Genomic DNA, 14,923 nt, shown 5'->3' with positions numbered 1-14,923 from the left:
TCATACGTGTTGACCACATATTCTTCTGCTAGTGTAATTTATATGGAGGTATGTGGAGATGTTAGCATATACTAAAGGTCTTAAAAGGACAGTAAAGAAGTTACTCTTGGTGCTAGCACCATGGTTATTACATAACCTAAGCTATTACTGTTCTGCCATAAATAGAATTATTTTACTGTATCTCCTCATTTGTCTGGAAAGATGTTATTTGATGCTTTTCCTGTATCCAGAAGTTAGAACATAAGCTTGGAAGCCCTCAGAGTGCTCAAAAATCTGTTAAAAGTAAACCTAATAAACCCTATGCCTACTGTGTGATAGGTGTTTGTATATATTGCTTTATTTAATCTCCACAGTCATCGTATGTAACAGTCATTCTTGCCACGTCCACAGAGGGCATTGAACATCTGAGGTTATAGAACTTGTCAAACCAAGGTCATGTGTCTATAGCTGGGGTTTCAACTTGGATACATGTGTCCCTCAAGATCCTGATTCTGAGCCCGTTTATTCCCACATCAGTCATTCACACAAATATTTTTTCAATATTTACTATATGACAGGCCCCCGGGTATCCAGGATTAAAGACAGATTTATCAAAGTCTAAGGAATTCCTTTATCTGTGTTTTGGACTGCAGTCAGTATGAAACAGAGTAGGAAAGAGATGAGGCTTGAGGACAAAGACTCTCTATCTTATCTACTGTTGCATTCACAGGCCAAGCACAGCATATAGTAGGCGCTCAATAAATACATTCATATGGATGAGTGACATTAATGACAAGTAATACCCAACTGGGCTTCCCCAGTAAAGAATTCGTCTGCCAATTCAGGAGACATAAGAGACACAAGTTCTATCCCTGGGTTGGGAAGATTCCCTGGAGGAGGGCATGGCAACCCTCTCCAGTATTCTTGCCTAGAGAAACCCATGAACAGAGGAGCCTGGCCAGCTACAGGCCATAGGGTTGCAAAGCAAAGGACACAGCTGAAGGGATTTAGCAAGCACGCACGCAGTAGCCGACTAGGAGAGAGAGTTAACTGTAGAAAGAATTTAAAATCAAGCAGCAGAACTGTCCTGGACTGCTTAGTGTATGAATAAGCAATTGCATATCTCACTAGACCCATGGGGTAGGAAGAGTCTTCAGCGTGCTCACTCATGCTGGAATGATGACCTGGGGCCACCTAGTGACTAAGGAGACCCAGGCTCTGTACCACGGAAGGAGAGGCACTCATGAAGGTGGCATCCTGTTTAAAAAGCAAGGAAGTATGCAAAACATTTTAGAAAAGTTTCTGTAGAAAATGGCTTTTGTTCCCCTTAAAGTAGGCCAAAGGGCTAAACATCTGTGTCTTAGAAAAATCACATAGGTGGAGAAATTCTTTCCCTAACGCTCTTGGATAAAGAGGTATTATGTAATACAGGTTTTCTTTTTCCTGATAAATTGTAACATTAAATTTTCATGCCAAATGAAACTTTGAAGAACTCAAGTTAATACTCTTTGGAAGATACCTTACGTCTTCCAAAGAACTGTTATCTATTTAGGACTGTATCTCATGCATAGCACATAGCAATCTTATCGGATGTAACAAGTGAATAGGCGGCATAGAATGAAAAAGCAAAGTTTTTGAGTCATATAACTTGAAAGAATTATGATGCATTGAAGTCATGTTTCAAGTATCATTTAGCTTTTTGTAAGGAAAAAAAAATGGAGACATTAGGAAACTACTGATATGATTTCAATTTCATTATTCAGCAGCATCGATGCGCTACTTTCTTGTCCCGAGAATGTATCTATTAACAGTGATGTTTTGCCTTACAGCTTTTCTGGGAGAAGAGGCTACAAGGACTTAGTGCATCAGATGTAACAGAACAAATTATAAAAACCATGGAACTCCCTAAAGGTCTTCAAGGTATTCTCCAAGTTCAGTTAGCAGTCCCTGCTGTGTGCCAGGCTCTGTGTCAGAGGCAGTGGAGGCAGATGTGATGAGGGTGACAAGTCTTTGCTGTGGGGACTGTTTGCTTTGCTGGGTGATGCTCCCCTTGGGTTTTAGTAAACCCAGAGGCAGTGTGCCTGAAACGCTTTGTAGGTTGCAGAACGCTTCTGGGCAGTGTCACCTAAGTTTTTTTTTTGCGTGTACCTTTTGGCTTGAGGTTAATTAGGCTTGTCATGTAACTTAATCCATGTTACGTGTTTAGACCCAAATGCAGCCTAAGTGGCAGACCATCCTCAGCTTCCTGCTCGAAGCAACATCAGGCCCCAGCACTTGCTTTTTCTCCCCTCCTCTTATCAGAAGAACAGCCAGCATCTCTAATCCTGCCTGTCCCTCCGTGACCTGCTGCTGCAAGCCTCAGATGCCCATGGGTCCAGTAACAGGAGCGAGCTGGGTCCGGGGTGGAGAACGCAGCTGCTGGCGTGCCTTGTGGTGTCACACGTTAACTCCCAAGTTCTAGAGAAGCGTTAGTTTCGTGTGTTACAGCTTTGGCTTATAAATCTTGATACATTGTGGGTTGCTCAAAAATCCTCATAATTCATGGTTAGAGTAGTGTTTCATCCCTCTGTGCTCTCAGAAATTATTGCTTTAACTGGTCTAACAAGTTTAGGACTGTAAGCAATGCACTTAAATGTAGCCATGGTTCCAGTCTCCTGCGTGCAGTCAAGGTGTGCAGTTATTAATCCTATTCATTTGGATATTTTATTAGTTGAAAAAGCTGTTAAAGGTGTAGGTACAGCCTCCTTGCATTGGCTTTTCCTTTGAAATCCCTGCACAAAAAAGAAGTGTTGAGACATGGCAAGCTACAGGGGAAGCGATTCCAGGACCCTAGGGACACATTAATAGGGATATTTGAATCTAAGATGACTTTAGAAGGGACTTAGATCATTAAGAATAATTGACCTTGCATGAGGAAATGTAGCCAACTTTTTAAGAAGTTTAATATCTTGGAAATGTATTTTTAAATTCTGTGAAAGTTTTATTAAAATACTCAAGTATTTGGTTACTATTTCCTTAATGTTAATTCTTTATTGCTGATAACTAAGTAAATGTGCTGTTATCTTTTGCTGCTTTGGCTCGTGTAAGTTTTAAATAGCTGATCTCAGATGAATATAAAGATAATCAGTTGTTTTAGGCTCCACAAGATTTGCTCAGCACAGCTAGAAATGTCCTGGAACTGATGTGTGTTTCTAATTGCAGGAGTTGGTCCGGGTAGTAACGATGAGACCCTTTTATCTGCTGTCGCCAGTGCTTTGCACACAAGCTCCGCACCCATCACAGGGCAAGTCTCCGCTGCTGTGGAAAAGAACCCTGCTGTCTGGCTTAACACATCTCAACCCCTCTGCAAGGCTTTCATTGTTACAGATGAAGACATTAGGTGAGAGCGGAACATGACTTCAAAAAACTTGTCTTCTACACTTGATATGCTTTTTATTGCTTGTTAGATTCAGTGACACATCCTAGTAAGTGATGAACCTTCTTTACAAAGCTGTTGTAAAACAGATGATATAGGATGTTTAAAATAAATGCATGCTTGAAAAAGGTAGCGTTGCTGTATAACATGTATCATCCTGGTTATCCCCGAAGGACAGAGCAGTCATACTCTCTCCACATGCTTTTGGCGGTATCTTATGCAATCTGGGGTTCTGCCTTTCTGCTCTGAGGAGTCCCTGCATTCCATTATGCCTGTTCTGATTGCTCCCTGCGTTGGTTTGTCTGCAGTAGCAGATCATTGCTGTGCAGCTTTGAGTTCATTTGTGTTTTCCAGATTCAGTTTACTTATCTTGATTTTGTTGATCTCACATAAACTCAGTTTAGAGATTTATTTATCGCTGCTTCACTTTGTTTCAAGTAAAGGTTTAAGGTGGCTCTGAAGAGACACACACACACACACACACACACTGAGACACACATGTACATACATCGAGTGAAGGCAGATGAGAAGCAAATGAGAAGAAAGACAAAGCAAAAGGTAAAGCTGTTATGTAAAATGGAGGTAAGAATGAGAAGCGGACACAAGCTGCATCCACTAACATCTTTTACTCTTTCTAAGGCTGGGCCACAAATTAGGTTTATAGCAGCAGATTATGAAAGGAAAACATATCTCTCAGATAGATAATGCCCAAAGAGTATAAGCAAGCCGTTGCTCAGGAGAAACAAAACTATGCCAGATACTAAAACCACAAAGAAATTCTTATATGGGGTTTATGGGTTTCAGTATTATTCTTTAGAATAATTGTATTGTGGTGGTGGTTTAGTCGCTAAGTCATGTCCAACTCTTGTGACCCCATGGACTGTAGCCTGCCAGGCTCCTCTGTCCATGGGATTCTCCAGGCAAGAATACTGGAGTGGGTTGCCATGTCCTTCTCCAGGGGATCGTCTCAACCCAGGGATCGAACCCACGTCCCCTACATTGCAGGCTGTTTCCTGCACTGCAAGTGGATTCTTTACCACTGAGCCACCAGGGAAGCCCAGAATGATAGTGTACTATACTGTATTTTCTTTAAGAATAGGACAGGATATATACTTCATTATTTCTATCCTCTGAATGTAAACCCGAAAGCTTTACTATTCCTAGACCAAGCCAGCAGATGGCACTTTTGAATTTTAAAAAATATGTATTATATTTGTTTTTTTGTTTTCTTCTAATTCCATCAAAGTTGGTATGAGACTGTTGTTAAATGCCTGCGTCTAGCCAGGTTTATAATTGGAAAGCCTTTCCTGGGTTTGAAAGTAGTTCCTTTTGCAAAGATGTGGAATGGTTCAAAGTTGCATTCTGATGCCTTGATGATGTAGAATTTAGATCAGTGTTATTATTATTTTTTTTTTTTTTAAAGAAAAAGTGTGAAATCAAGGAATCAGCTTGCTCTTTGGACGGTTCCTACCCTTGAGGGAGGAGATTACTCAGGAGGCCAGCTCCCCTCTGTCCTGGAATGAGGACCCAGTTCATCAGTCCGGGTCCTGCTTAGGTCCCTGTGGGTGTTGAGTGAGGTCCTCTGACTGATGACAAGAGCCCATGGGGACATCTTGGGACTGTGTTAGAATCCTGCTTACCACGTCCGGCAGAGGCTTTACTTTCGATTTTCATAAATGTGGGAAGCCTCGCTCAAGACAGAAGCGACACGGTGGCTAGTGTCAGATTTTAAGATAAACTTCTCTAGCCAAAGCTGGATCTGGACGCTTTGCTTTCAGGGTAAACTCGTCTGACAGATTGTCCGTTTGATCGCATTGTCATAACGGAAACCATCAAGCCAAACGTTTCTTCTCCGATTAGTACATATTCAAAATAAACAGCCGCAAGTGGAATTATCACCTTTTCTCCAGTTGTGTCACCAATAACCTGTTTGTGTTAAATCTTCAACTGAGGATCTCAACATTGAGCGCATGTTTTTTTTCAGCCAGCTTGATACTAGTTTCATTCACGAGTGTATTTGTTTTCTGATACCCAGTGATAAGTTCTCACAAACCTTGCTGTTTAAAGCAATAGCTGTTCGTAGCTCTCAGTTCTGTAGGTCAGAAGTCCGGGCTGGGTGTGACTGGATTCCCTGCCCCAGTCTTACACAGTTGAAATCTGAGTGTCTGTAGAACTGCGTGGCCTTCTGGAGCCTGGGCTCCTCCTAAGCGTGTTGCAGAGTTCGTGTCTTTCTAGTTGCCGGGATGAAGCCCCCCCCTTCCCTTGTTGGCTGTGAGATCGGGCTGTTCTCAGTGGCAGTTTGAAGCTGCCGGCAGCTTCTTGCCCCATGGCTCCCTTCACATTTCCTCTCCTGCTTCTTTCTAGAAGGGCCCAGCCGCTTTTAAAGCCTCTTCTTATTAGGTCAGGCTGTCTACGATAATCTCTTTCGATTAACTCAAGGTCAGCTATTAGTAACCTAATCATAGAATGATATCCCATCGTGTGTTCCCAAGTCCTTCCTGCCCTTAAGGGGAGGGAATTCTGCTTGGGGTGTGAACAGGGGCCCATGGGGACATCGTGGGACTGTGTTAGGATTCTGCTTGCCACATCCGGCAGAGGCTTTACTTTCAGTTTTCATAAATGTGGGAGGCAGTGCTCAAGACAGCAGAGGAGCGGTGGCCAGTGTCAGATTTTCAGATACACTTCTCCAGCCAAAAGGGCTATTTCTCTCATTTTCTTCATCTTCCTGACGGGGTGACGTTAGGGCAGCTGTGCAGAGACTTTGGTATTAGACATCAGAGACTGCCCATGACCGATGGGCCATTTATCATAAACCTGGAGTTAACTGAGCTGGGCATAAGACTCACTGTGCAAGAAATAAACATCCTGTTTTTCATGACTCTGCTTCACTGTGTGAAAATCTGTTGAACTCCAGGGACTTTCCTGGCAGTGCAGTGGTTATGTCTTCACCTTCCAACGCAAGGAGTGCGGGTGTGATCCCGAGTCCAAAAGCTAAGATCCCACATGCCTCAGGGCCAAAACATAAGACAGAAACAGTATTGTACCGCTTTCAGTGAAGACTTTAAAAATGAAAGTGGTAGATGCTCAATTGTGTCCGACTCTTTGCGACCCCATGGACTGTAGCCTGTCAGGCTCCTCTGTCCATGTAATTTTCGAGGTGAGAATCCTGGAGTGGGTACCTATTCCCTTCTCCAGGGCATCTTCCCAACCCAGGGATCGAATGTGAGTCTCCTGCATTGCAGGCAGATTCTTTACCGTCTGAGCTACCAGGGATCAAAATATCTCTAAAAAAAGAAAAAAATCTGTTCAACTCGAGTTTCTGTGAATATGATCGAGGCTACAGAGCTTGACTCTGTGGCAGCTCCTCTCTTTTCAAAAATTCATTTGAAAGGTGGAAGTCTAAACCTTTTATCTCTTTGTGCTGTTTTTAGAGTGTGGTAAAGATGACATCTAAAGTTTTTGTGGTTACACAACATATGTTAATTTCGCTACCTTGGACATAGACTCATGAGATAAAGAGACATGGAGACTAGACTACAGCAAACGTGACTTCACAGCTGGTTGAGGACCCAAGGGGCGAGTGCCCAGGGCATCTTAGTGGAGTCTGTGGAACGTTGCCCCTCTACCCTGCTGCTTTCCCCGGCTTGGGGCCGTGCCGTAATTTTTCTTCCTCGATGATGGATGGAGAAACTGGCGCTTCTTCCTTCCGCAGAGCTGCCGGTACCCCTCGCATCTCTTCCCTGTCTCGGGGCTGCTCCGCCTCCAGTCTGTATCCATCCCACCACCTTTCCTGTGGCCACTTTTCTAGTCAAGGCTCGCCCTCCCACCTTGGGCCTTTGCCTCTGTTCCTTTCTTGCTTCTTTTCTAAGCCTTTTACTTTCCACTCTTGTCCCTTCTCTCCTGTTTGTTCAACCATCGCCTCCCCACTGGGTTCTGGAGGCGAATTTCTATTTGCCGTCTTGGTTTGCTGGCACTGTTTTAGGAATCTCTCTCTTGCCCTGTCAGGGAGCCCGTCAGGAGCTGTCCTCCACTTTTTTTTTCTGCTTTTTAAGGATGGAATGTGTACCAGTAGGTGTGCTCCGTTTTTCATGTAATGGTTCTGCATCTTTCTGTGTGACTTGGTGTTTTTAACCATCGCTTTGGAGGCTCCTTTAGAGTCCCCAAGACACAGAGGGATTTGCATGTTCTTCGCATCCTCGGCTCATCTCAGCGCGAGGGTCCTTCCCTTCTCCGTCCTTGGTGCACAGGAGCGTGTGCTCTTGGCTCCTTGGTGACGCTGCGGCCAGCAGGCTGCGGACCCCGGGGATGCACAGGATCGTGTGGTCTTGGCTCCTTTGTGACGCTGCGGCCAGCAGGCTGCGGACCCCGGGGAGCACTCGGATTGCCCTCCCCGATGCGGCCCATCACGCCGCCGCCTCCATCCTTCTCAGCGCTTCACCCAGCAAATCTGTTTTCCTTCCTGTTTTCCGTATCACTTCCCACATTTATGTTACATTATCCTTTATAGGAATAACCCCGAACCTTCACATACTTGACGTTTTTGAAGTTGAAGGAAAGGTCCCTGAAATACACCGCCTCCTGCCGGAATTCTCTGTGAGATGAGGGCTTCCCTGCCTGTCCGAATGTCCCCCTTTTTGGGCAAAGCTTGTCTCCCATGAGACTTAGTGTTTTTGATGGTTAGAGGCTGCTTTTGCAAAGTCTAAGAAGGAAGTCTGTGTTTCTGAGGAATTTTCCTGACTTTGAAGTAAAGATAAACCGCATCGTTGGCAGCTTCGTCGTTCCAACGCTGGCCAAACCGTTGGTGTCTTTTTGCTTTGTTTTTACAAAGGAAACAGGAAGAGCGAGTACAGCAAGTACGTAAGAAATTGGAAGAGGCACTGATGGCAGACATCTTGTCACGAGCTGCTGACGCAGAGGCGATGGACCTCGAAATGGACAGTGGAGATGACGCCTAAGATTGGCATCAGGTAAAGCAACGCCGGGACGTGTGGAAACTCAGGTCTTTATTTCCTGGCTCCTGCCCTTGCAGCAGCTTCAGCGGCGCCTACTAAGCCTTCTCCACTGCCTGTCTTGCACGCGTGCTGTTGTTGGGCCGCCTTTGTGTTTAGGGACCATATAAGTGTGCATCCTTTTGTTTTCATGATGTGAAAGCGTTCACACTCCTGCGGCCGCTTGCGAGGGCTCCAAGGTGTCACGGGAGCAAAGCAGAGGAGGAAGGAAAGGAAAGGACTCTGCCAGGGAGAGAGGTGTTGCAGGAGACAAGGCAGCCGTCGCCTCCGCCATGGTTGCTTTCTGGGGTAAAGGGGTCTGTTGTCACCTACATAAAATTATGGTCACAGAGTAGGCAAAAATCCCTCCCTTTCCCCTCCTTTTCTGATCTCTGTAGCACAGACTTGATGCAGGGAGACCAAGTTAGGAGGCTGCTGTAGTCTGGCAAGAGGTGATGGTGGCTTCATGAGGGTCTTGGCAGTGAATGCAGAGAAAAATGGAAAAGCCAATCTGAAATGTATTTGGAGGTAGAATGGACTTGACCAGGCGACTGACTGATAAGGAGGGTGGGAGAGTGGGATGGATGCCTGACCCCAGGTGATTTCCTGGAGCCTGCTGGGTGGGTGGGGAAGGGTCCTGTTTGGTACAGGAGCAGACTGGAGGTATCGCACGCCGGGAGGAGGAGTTCCTTGTTCACGCAGGCTTTCCTTCCCATCAGTGCTTTTGTCTGAATTCAGAGTGGCTTATGCCACAGTGGCACAGAAATCAGGTAATAATTACAGCTTTTTACATTAACATGGCCAGCGGCAGCAGCGACCTTTGGCCGCACAGTTTCCTGACCATGCAGAACCATTCAAATCTAGTTTGGTGCTATTTTAGTAGTTTTCTTTCGGTTTCCGTATCGAGGACAGGAAGATGCTGTGTTGACGCTGAATCTTTTCTGCCCTTCCAATAGAGGTGTGTTTTCTGGACTGTGATGAGCGCACTTCATATGTGTGAAGTCTCTCAGGGGGAAGTCTGAAGTGTATGTTTTTTGTCCAAAGACTTTAGCGCAATGCAGAAATCTGGACCACCACACCTGTACCACATGAGGACTGATTCCAGGAAAGCCCTTTTCTTCAAGCTTTTAACTGTTTTCCAGACTTTTCCCCTGAAAACAATGTAGGACAAATCAAGGGTCGTGTCATTGAGGTTTTACTGGACCCTTGCCTACTTTACAGATTGCTTTGCAGGTTGACATCAAGGCAGCCCCCTGGTTCATGTAAGCGACCTTGTGTTTTAGGGACTAGGCACTTGGCTCACATAAAGGCTGGCATCGCTCATCGCCTGGCACAAAGGTGGTTAACGTGGAAAACAAACTAATTAATGTTGACTGATTAAAGTGTTAATATATATTTAAAAAGTAGCCAACACTTTGGCATGTTGGGTAGGGAGAAATTGGTATTATATATATCATATTCTAAACTTGAGAATGGCATTATTAGACCAGACCATTGGACTTTTGGGTTATAGAAGATTTAGAAGTACATCTTAATTATCAAAACTAAATTTACTTAAATCACTAATTTAGCCCCACGTACACCTAGAGTGTTTAATAAACCAGAGCACTGCCACATGACTTAATTAAGGGTTCCTAATACACTGTGGAATAGGTAGGACTTAGCTTGACTAAAGGTGGGGCATGGCCACGTTCAAATGCCTGGGAACATGCAGGGCTCTGCACCATGCAGCTCTGGTTAGGTATGTTCATTGCATTATGACAGGGCTGGTCTTTCTAACGGTCCTTATTAGCAGGATGGACCTTTATTTTTTTTATACACACACACAAAGTCCATGGGTCATAAGAGTTGGACACAACTTAGCGACTACATCACCACTCCCACCACCAGCGCACGCGCACACACACAACCCCCTCAATAACACGCTGAGGTTTGCTGTGTCACTTAAGATTTTATGCTGAAGGAGAGGGCCCAGGTTACTAAATATTTTAGAAGTGATTGTAAGAAGATAACTATAAAAACAAAAAGTGTTAAGATTTCAAGCTACAATTGAGATGAGTATCAAATACATAAATAATTGAATTGGCAATTGTACAATATAATTTCATCCAAGTTAAGCAGTAATAAGACTTGACTATGTTTCTATCATCTATAAATTCTCTGAAGTAAAATAAATTACGGTGAAATAAAAGAAATCATTGTTAGTAGAAATCTTCCTAAATTTTCCCAATATGTTTGGATTTGGCTATATCTATGATTTTTTTTTTTTATTTGTATGCCCTGTGATTTCCCATTTTATGCTGATTTACTTAATGATAGAAAATATTTTCGTAAGCATACAAAGGGGTACATATGATTTGTTTGAAAATGAAGTGAAGATTCTTTCAGAATTAAAAAAGTTAAAACAATGGGGGGAAATGTTGAGTCCTTTTTATGTACAAAGTGCTATAACTAAATGCTATCAAGGCTTTAAAAATCCTGTTCTACATGAAATTTGGTCTCTCACTGCTTTTCCAAGTTTTGCTGACCTCGCCTGAAAAATCATTGAATTACTTAAGTTTGTTTGTTTTCTTGCAGGTAACTTTCGACCAACTTTCCCCGAGAGCAAACTCCTAGAATTGAGCAAAAACGTTTCCACTGGGTTTTGCCTGTAAGAAAAAAATGTACCTGAGCACATAGAGCTTTTTAATAGCACTAACCAATGCCTTTTTAGATGTATTTTTGATGTATATATCTATTATTCAAAAATGATGTTTATTTTGAGTCCCAGGACTTAAAATTAGTCTTTTTGTAATATCAAGCAGGACCCTAAAAATGAAGCTGAGCTTTTGATGCCAGGTGCAATCTACTGGAAATGTAGCACTTCCATGAAATACATGTCTCCTCCCCCCCCCAATTTTAATATGAACAGATCAGGAGTACCAAATAAATTTCCCAATGAACGCTTATTGTGACTTCACTGTATATAAACAGATTTTTATACTTTATTGAAAGAGGACACCTGTACATTCTTCCATCATCACTGTAAAGACAAATAAATGATTATATTCACAGACTGGTTGGAATTCTTTCTGTTAAGGAGCACACACCGTGCATAGTCCCTTCTTAGGATTTCTGATTCACATTCAGTCTTCCCTGGGCCTTAGGTTTGAAATGAAGGTGGTGGGAAATAGTTCATACATTTGCAAAATGCCTCTGGATATCATGAGAATTGTGCTCAGAATTCTAAGTTGTTATGTAGTGTGGGTAATTTTTATTTTCCCTTGCCTGTAACGAGTACTTTTGTTATTTCTATAAAAATAAGGCATTTTCTTCCGTTGGACGTGAGTTAGGTACACACGGGCCCTTCAGATGTTACTGGAAGTCCGTGACTGTGTTTGAGAACATTCTGTATTTTCCAGCGTCTGCTGGCTGACAGAGTTAACAGGTGCAGGTGAGACCCTTTGCCCCAGAGAGAGGCAGCATTCTGGGCAAACTTGCTAAATGAACCAGATTGTAGTGCTTTGCTAATTACCACCCAGCCTCCAGTGTCTTAACATTTTTTTTTTCCTGTTGAAACTCACAAGCGTTAACTTCATTACTTCTTAAATTCCTTGATATCTAATTGCTCAGACTGGCACAGCATTAAGAAATGAGTTTTAAAAAGCAAAACAAGGTAATCCAATGCCAGGAAGTGGAACTAAGCAAGATTAAGTACATTTTGAGAAAAAAAGAGCAAAGATAATATCTTTATATGGGAAGGGCTTATGCACTTCTTAACTCTGAGTTCTTTTAAAATTACTCGCAAAATGATGTGATCAAGGATGTGACCAATTCCCTATAAATGTCACCTCTGTGTGTGTGTGTGTGTGTGTGTGTGTATATATATATATATATTTTTTTTTTTTTTTTAATTAGTATCTCCAGCACCCTTCCAGTTCCTGAGGAAAGAAAAGAAAATAGTGAAAGCAATATGACTGGCTAGGTTTGAGCTGCTGTCTCTCTGGACCTATGCCAAACTGCATAGATGAAACCTTCTTGGAATTCCTGATTCACATTCAACTTTGATCTTTGGGCCTGAGGCCACCGATTTCCTCAGAGTAATTCTGCTGGCAAATGAGCAAAGATACTTGTAGACTCGGGGAAGACAAGTGGCAGAGGCTCCCTGCCCTAGGCCCTTCCAGTGATTCTTTTTAAAAGCTACCATGACTAGTTAGACTGAATGCCCGAAGGCTTTTCTTGGCCTCCTCTAAGTCCACGAGTCTTCATTTGTCATCACACTTGGGGTAACTTCACCCTGGCCATCATACCTTCATTTCACAAAGCAGCCCAACCAAGACATACATGCTTTTATAAGCAACTTTTGTATTCAAAGGAAAAACACAGTGTACCCACATACAAAATTTTGATTTTTGTTATTCTGTTTGTTGCTCAGGTAGAGAATAAGGTTTGAAAGCCATTCCATGGTGTCCAGCTGAGCACCATAAGGCCAAGTGTTTGCAGTGCACCCACAGGACATGTCCGAAAGTACATTCACCATCTTATCCCCCCAACCTTCCACCATCTTGCATTCCCTAACTCGGGGAGAAGCAGATAATCTGATCCAGCTGCCTGAGGCAGACGCCCAGGAGTGACCCTAGAGGCCACTCTTGTCCTTCCTGCCAACATCCCATCAGCCCTGTTAGCATTATTAACCACATTTCTCACATCTGTTTATCAATAAACAGATGATCAGATGTCAACCTGCATCTCTTCTCCATTCCCACCACCACTGCCTTCATGCAGCCTCCTTTCCTTTCCTCTGCACTCAGCACCTTCTGTTTTTCTCCTGTCCCCTTTCCCTCCTCCATCCCTCTTTTCCTCCTCCATGGAGTCCTCAGTAATGGTCCTGGAAGCATCTGTGACCTCACCGTTTCCCTGCTTAAAATTCCTCCCTTGTGTACGCGGTTTCGAATCCCACTTAGTAAGAGTGAGCACTCTGAAATGGAGAGCACTTGTGCTTGAACCCTGCTTTTGCCATTTGTGTGACCTGTCAGGTTTACCCAATGTCTTTGAGCCTGTTCCTCCTCAGTGAAATAGTAATAATACCTACCTCATAGAGTCATTGTGAGGACTAAACGAGATGCTGTTTGTCACGTGTTAGCACAGTACCTGGTGTGTCGTGAGGGCTCTCGTTGGAGCACACTCTGATATCATCTCTGCAGGGGTCATTTTACGTCACTTCCAAGAGGCATATGCTGATAACCCTAACTACCCTCCACTCGATAAATACCCCCAATACTCTTATTTTCCGCCTTGGCACTCTGTTCATCTCCTTAGTAGAAATCTTCTGAATCTGTATTTTATTTGTTGACCTTTTTTTGTCTATCTTAGAATGTAAGCTCTTTGAGGGCCAGGATGTGTCTGTCGTTCCCTGCTAGAATCCCAGCGCTTAGCCTAGTGCCTGGCACGCAGTAAGCACTCAGTTACGGGTGCGTTGAATAAACGGACGAATGATTGAAAGGCTCTTCAGGATCTGATAGCCGCCTGCTTGTCTAGCTCATCCTGCCACTGTCCCCACCGCACCTTCAGCTCAAGGAAAACCGCACCAGCTGCTCCTTCGAAGTGCCGCTTGGGCCTCTGAGTCTTTGCCTCTGTCGTCCCCTCTGCCTGCCTGCGCGGCCGGCTCTCGAGCACTGGTCCCGTCGCAGCTCCCGTGTCTACCTCCTCTGTGAAGCTGTCCTTCATCCCTCCAGGCAGATGTGCTTTTTCTCTCTTCCAGATTCCTACTGCACTTTGTAAATACCTCCACGGAAGCACTTTATTGTATTGTAAATTTGTTTGCATGTCTGTTTCTACTTTTAGACTGTAAGCACCGTGAAAGCAGAGATTGCATCTTTTCATGCTTGTGTGCCCAGGGCCTAGCTCAGTGCCTGGCACAGAACAGTTTGTCAGTAAATACTTGTTGAATGAATCTATGAACACCGAGTCTTGCAGTTGGAAAAGTCCTGCAAGTCGTCTGTGTTACCATGGAAAGGAATGCCCCTGCTGGCTTCTGGGGTAGTTTTTTTTGTTGTTGTTCTAGAGAGGAGATCAAGAAAGCATTATGTAATCTCTTTGAATATAAGATGACTTGTTTGAATTTCTGAAGTAAGTTGAACTATGTAGATCTTCGTAAATGTTTGCGAAAGTTATCAAAAAGCTTTGTGATCCCTCAAATGCTACAAATTCCAAAATAAATATTTGCACTATTAGTATTTCCATAGTCAATGCTATGCGAAAATGTACAGCAATAAATTTCAAAGCTTTAAAAATGTCTGTGTAAGTCATCTTCAATGACTTAATCTGTGGAGGAATCTCGGACCTGTGTTATCCCGGACACGGGGCGGGCGTGCGGACTGGGGTTAGGGCCCCAAAGCTTTCAAGCTTATCTAGTGATAAGCTTGCAGTTGTTACTGAGACGCTGGGTCAGCATTTGGCCGGCGCGTCTAGTGAACAGAAAGAGCTGGCAGGATTCTCAGGATCAGGTGGTGGCCATGCTGGACCTTGCGAGCCCATAGCCTCCGGTCCTCCACTGGGACTG

General features: G+C 43.8%; 1 protein-coding gene and 1 long non-coding RNA gene across 2 annotated transcripts in view; both read left to right on the top strand.

The window, feature by feature from the left end:
* MBD2 (methyl-CpG binding domain protein 2) overlaps nt 1–11,435 on the top strand; it is a 63,802-nt gene extending 52,367 nt beyond the window's left edge. The window contains exons 4-7 of the mRNA XM_081562145.1: nt 1,809–1,899; nt 3,181–3,358; nt 8,223–8,361; nt 10,960–11,435. Coding sequence (XP_081418271.1) covers nt 1,809–1,899; nt 3,181–3,358; nt 8,223–8,349 — 396 coding nt within the window. The 3' untranslated portion in view covers nt 8,350–8,361; nt 10,960–11,435. The remainder of the gene's footprint in view (nt 1–1,808; nt 1,900–3,180; nt 3,359–8,222; nt 8,362–10,959) is intronic.
* A 279-nt stretch (nt 11,436–11,714) lies between these two features.
* Nucleotides 11,715–14,657, top strand: LOC145534520 (uncharacterized). The gene is made up of 2 exons (XR_014074712.1): nt 11,715–11,815; nt 12,280–14,657. It is a non-coding gene; the product is annotated as an uncharacterized LOC145534520 (long non-coding RNA).
* The last annotated feature ends 266 nt before the right edge of the window (nt 14,658–14,923 follow it).

Source organism: Giraffa tippelskirchi, chromosome 14 (genome assembly GCF_054371585.1).
Source record: "Giraffa tippelskirchi isolate mGirTip1 chromosome 14, T2T-mGirTip1v1.2.pri, whole genome shotgun sequence".
NCBI classification, from domain to species: domain Eukaryota; kingdom Metazoa; phylum Chordata; class Mammalia; order Artiodactyla; family Giraffidae; genus Giraffa; species Giraffa tippelskirchi.
The sequence above is the reverse complement of the archived record's forward strand: the minus strand, read 5'-3'. Positions and strand labels throughout refer to the sequence as shown.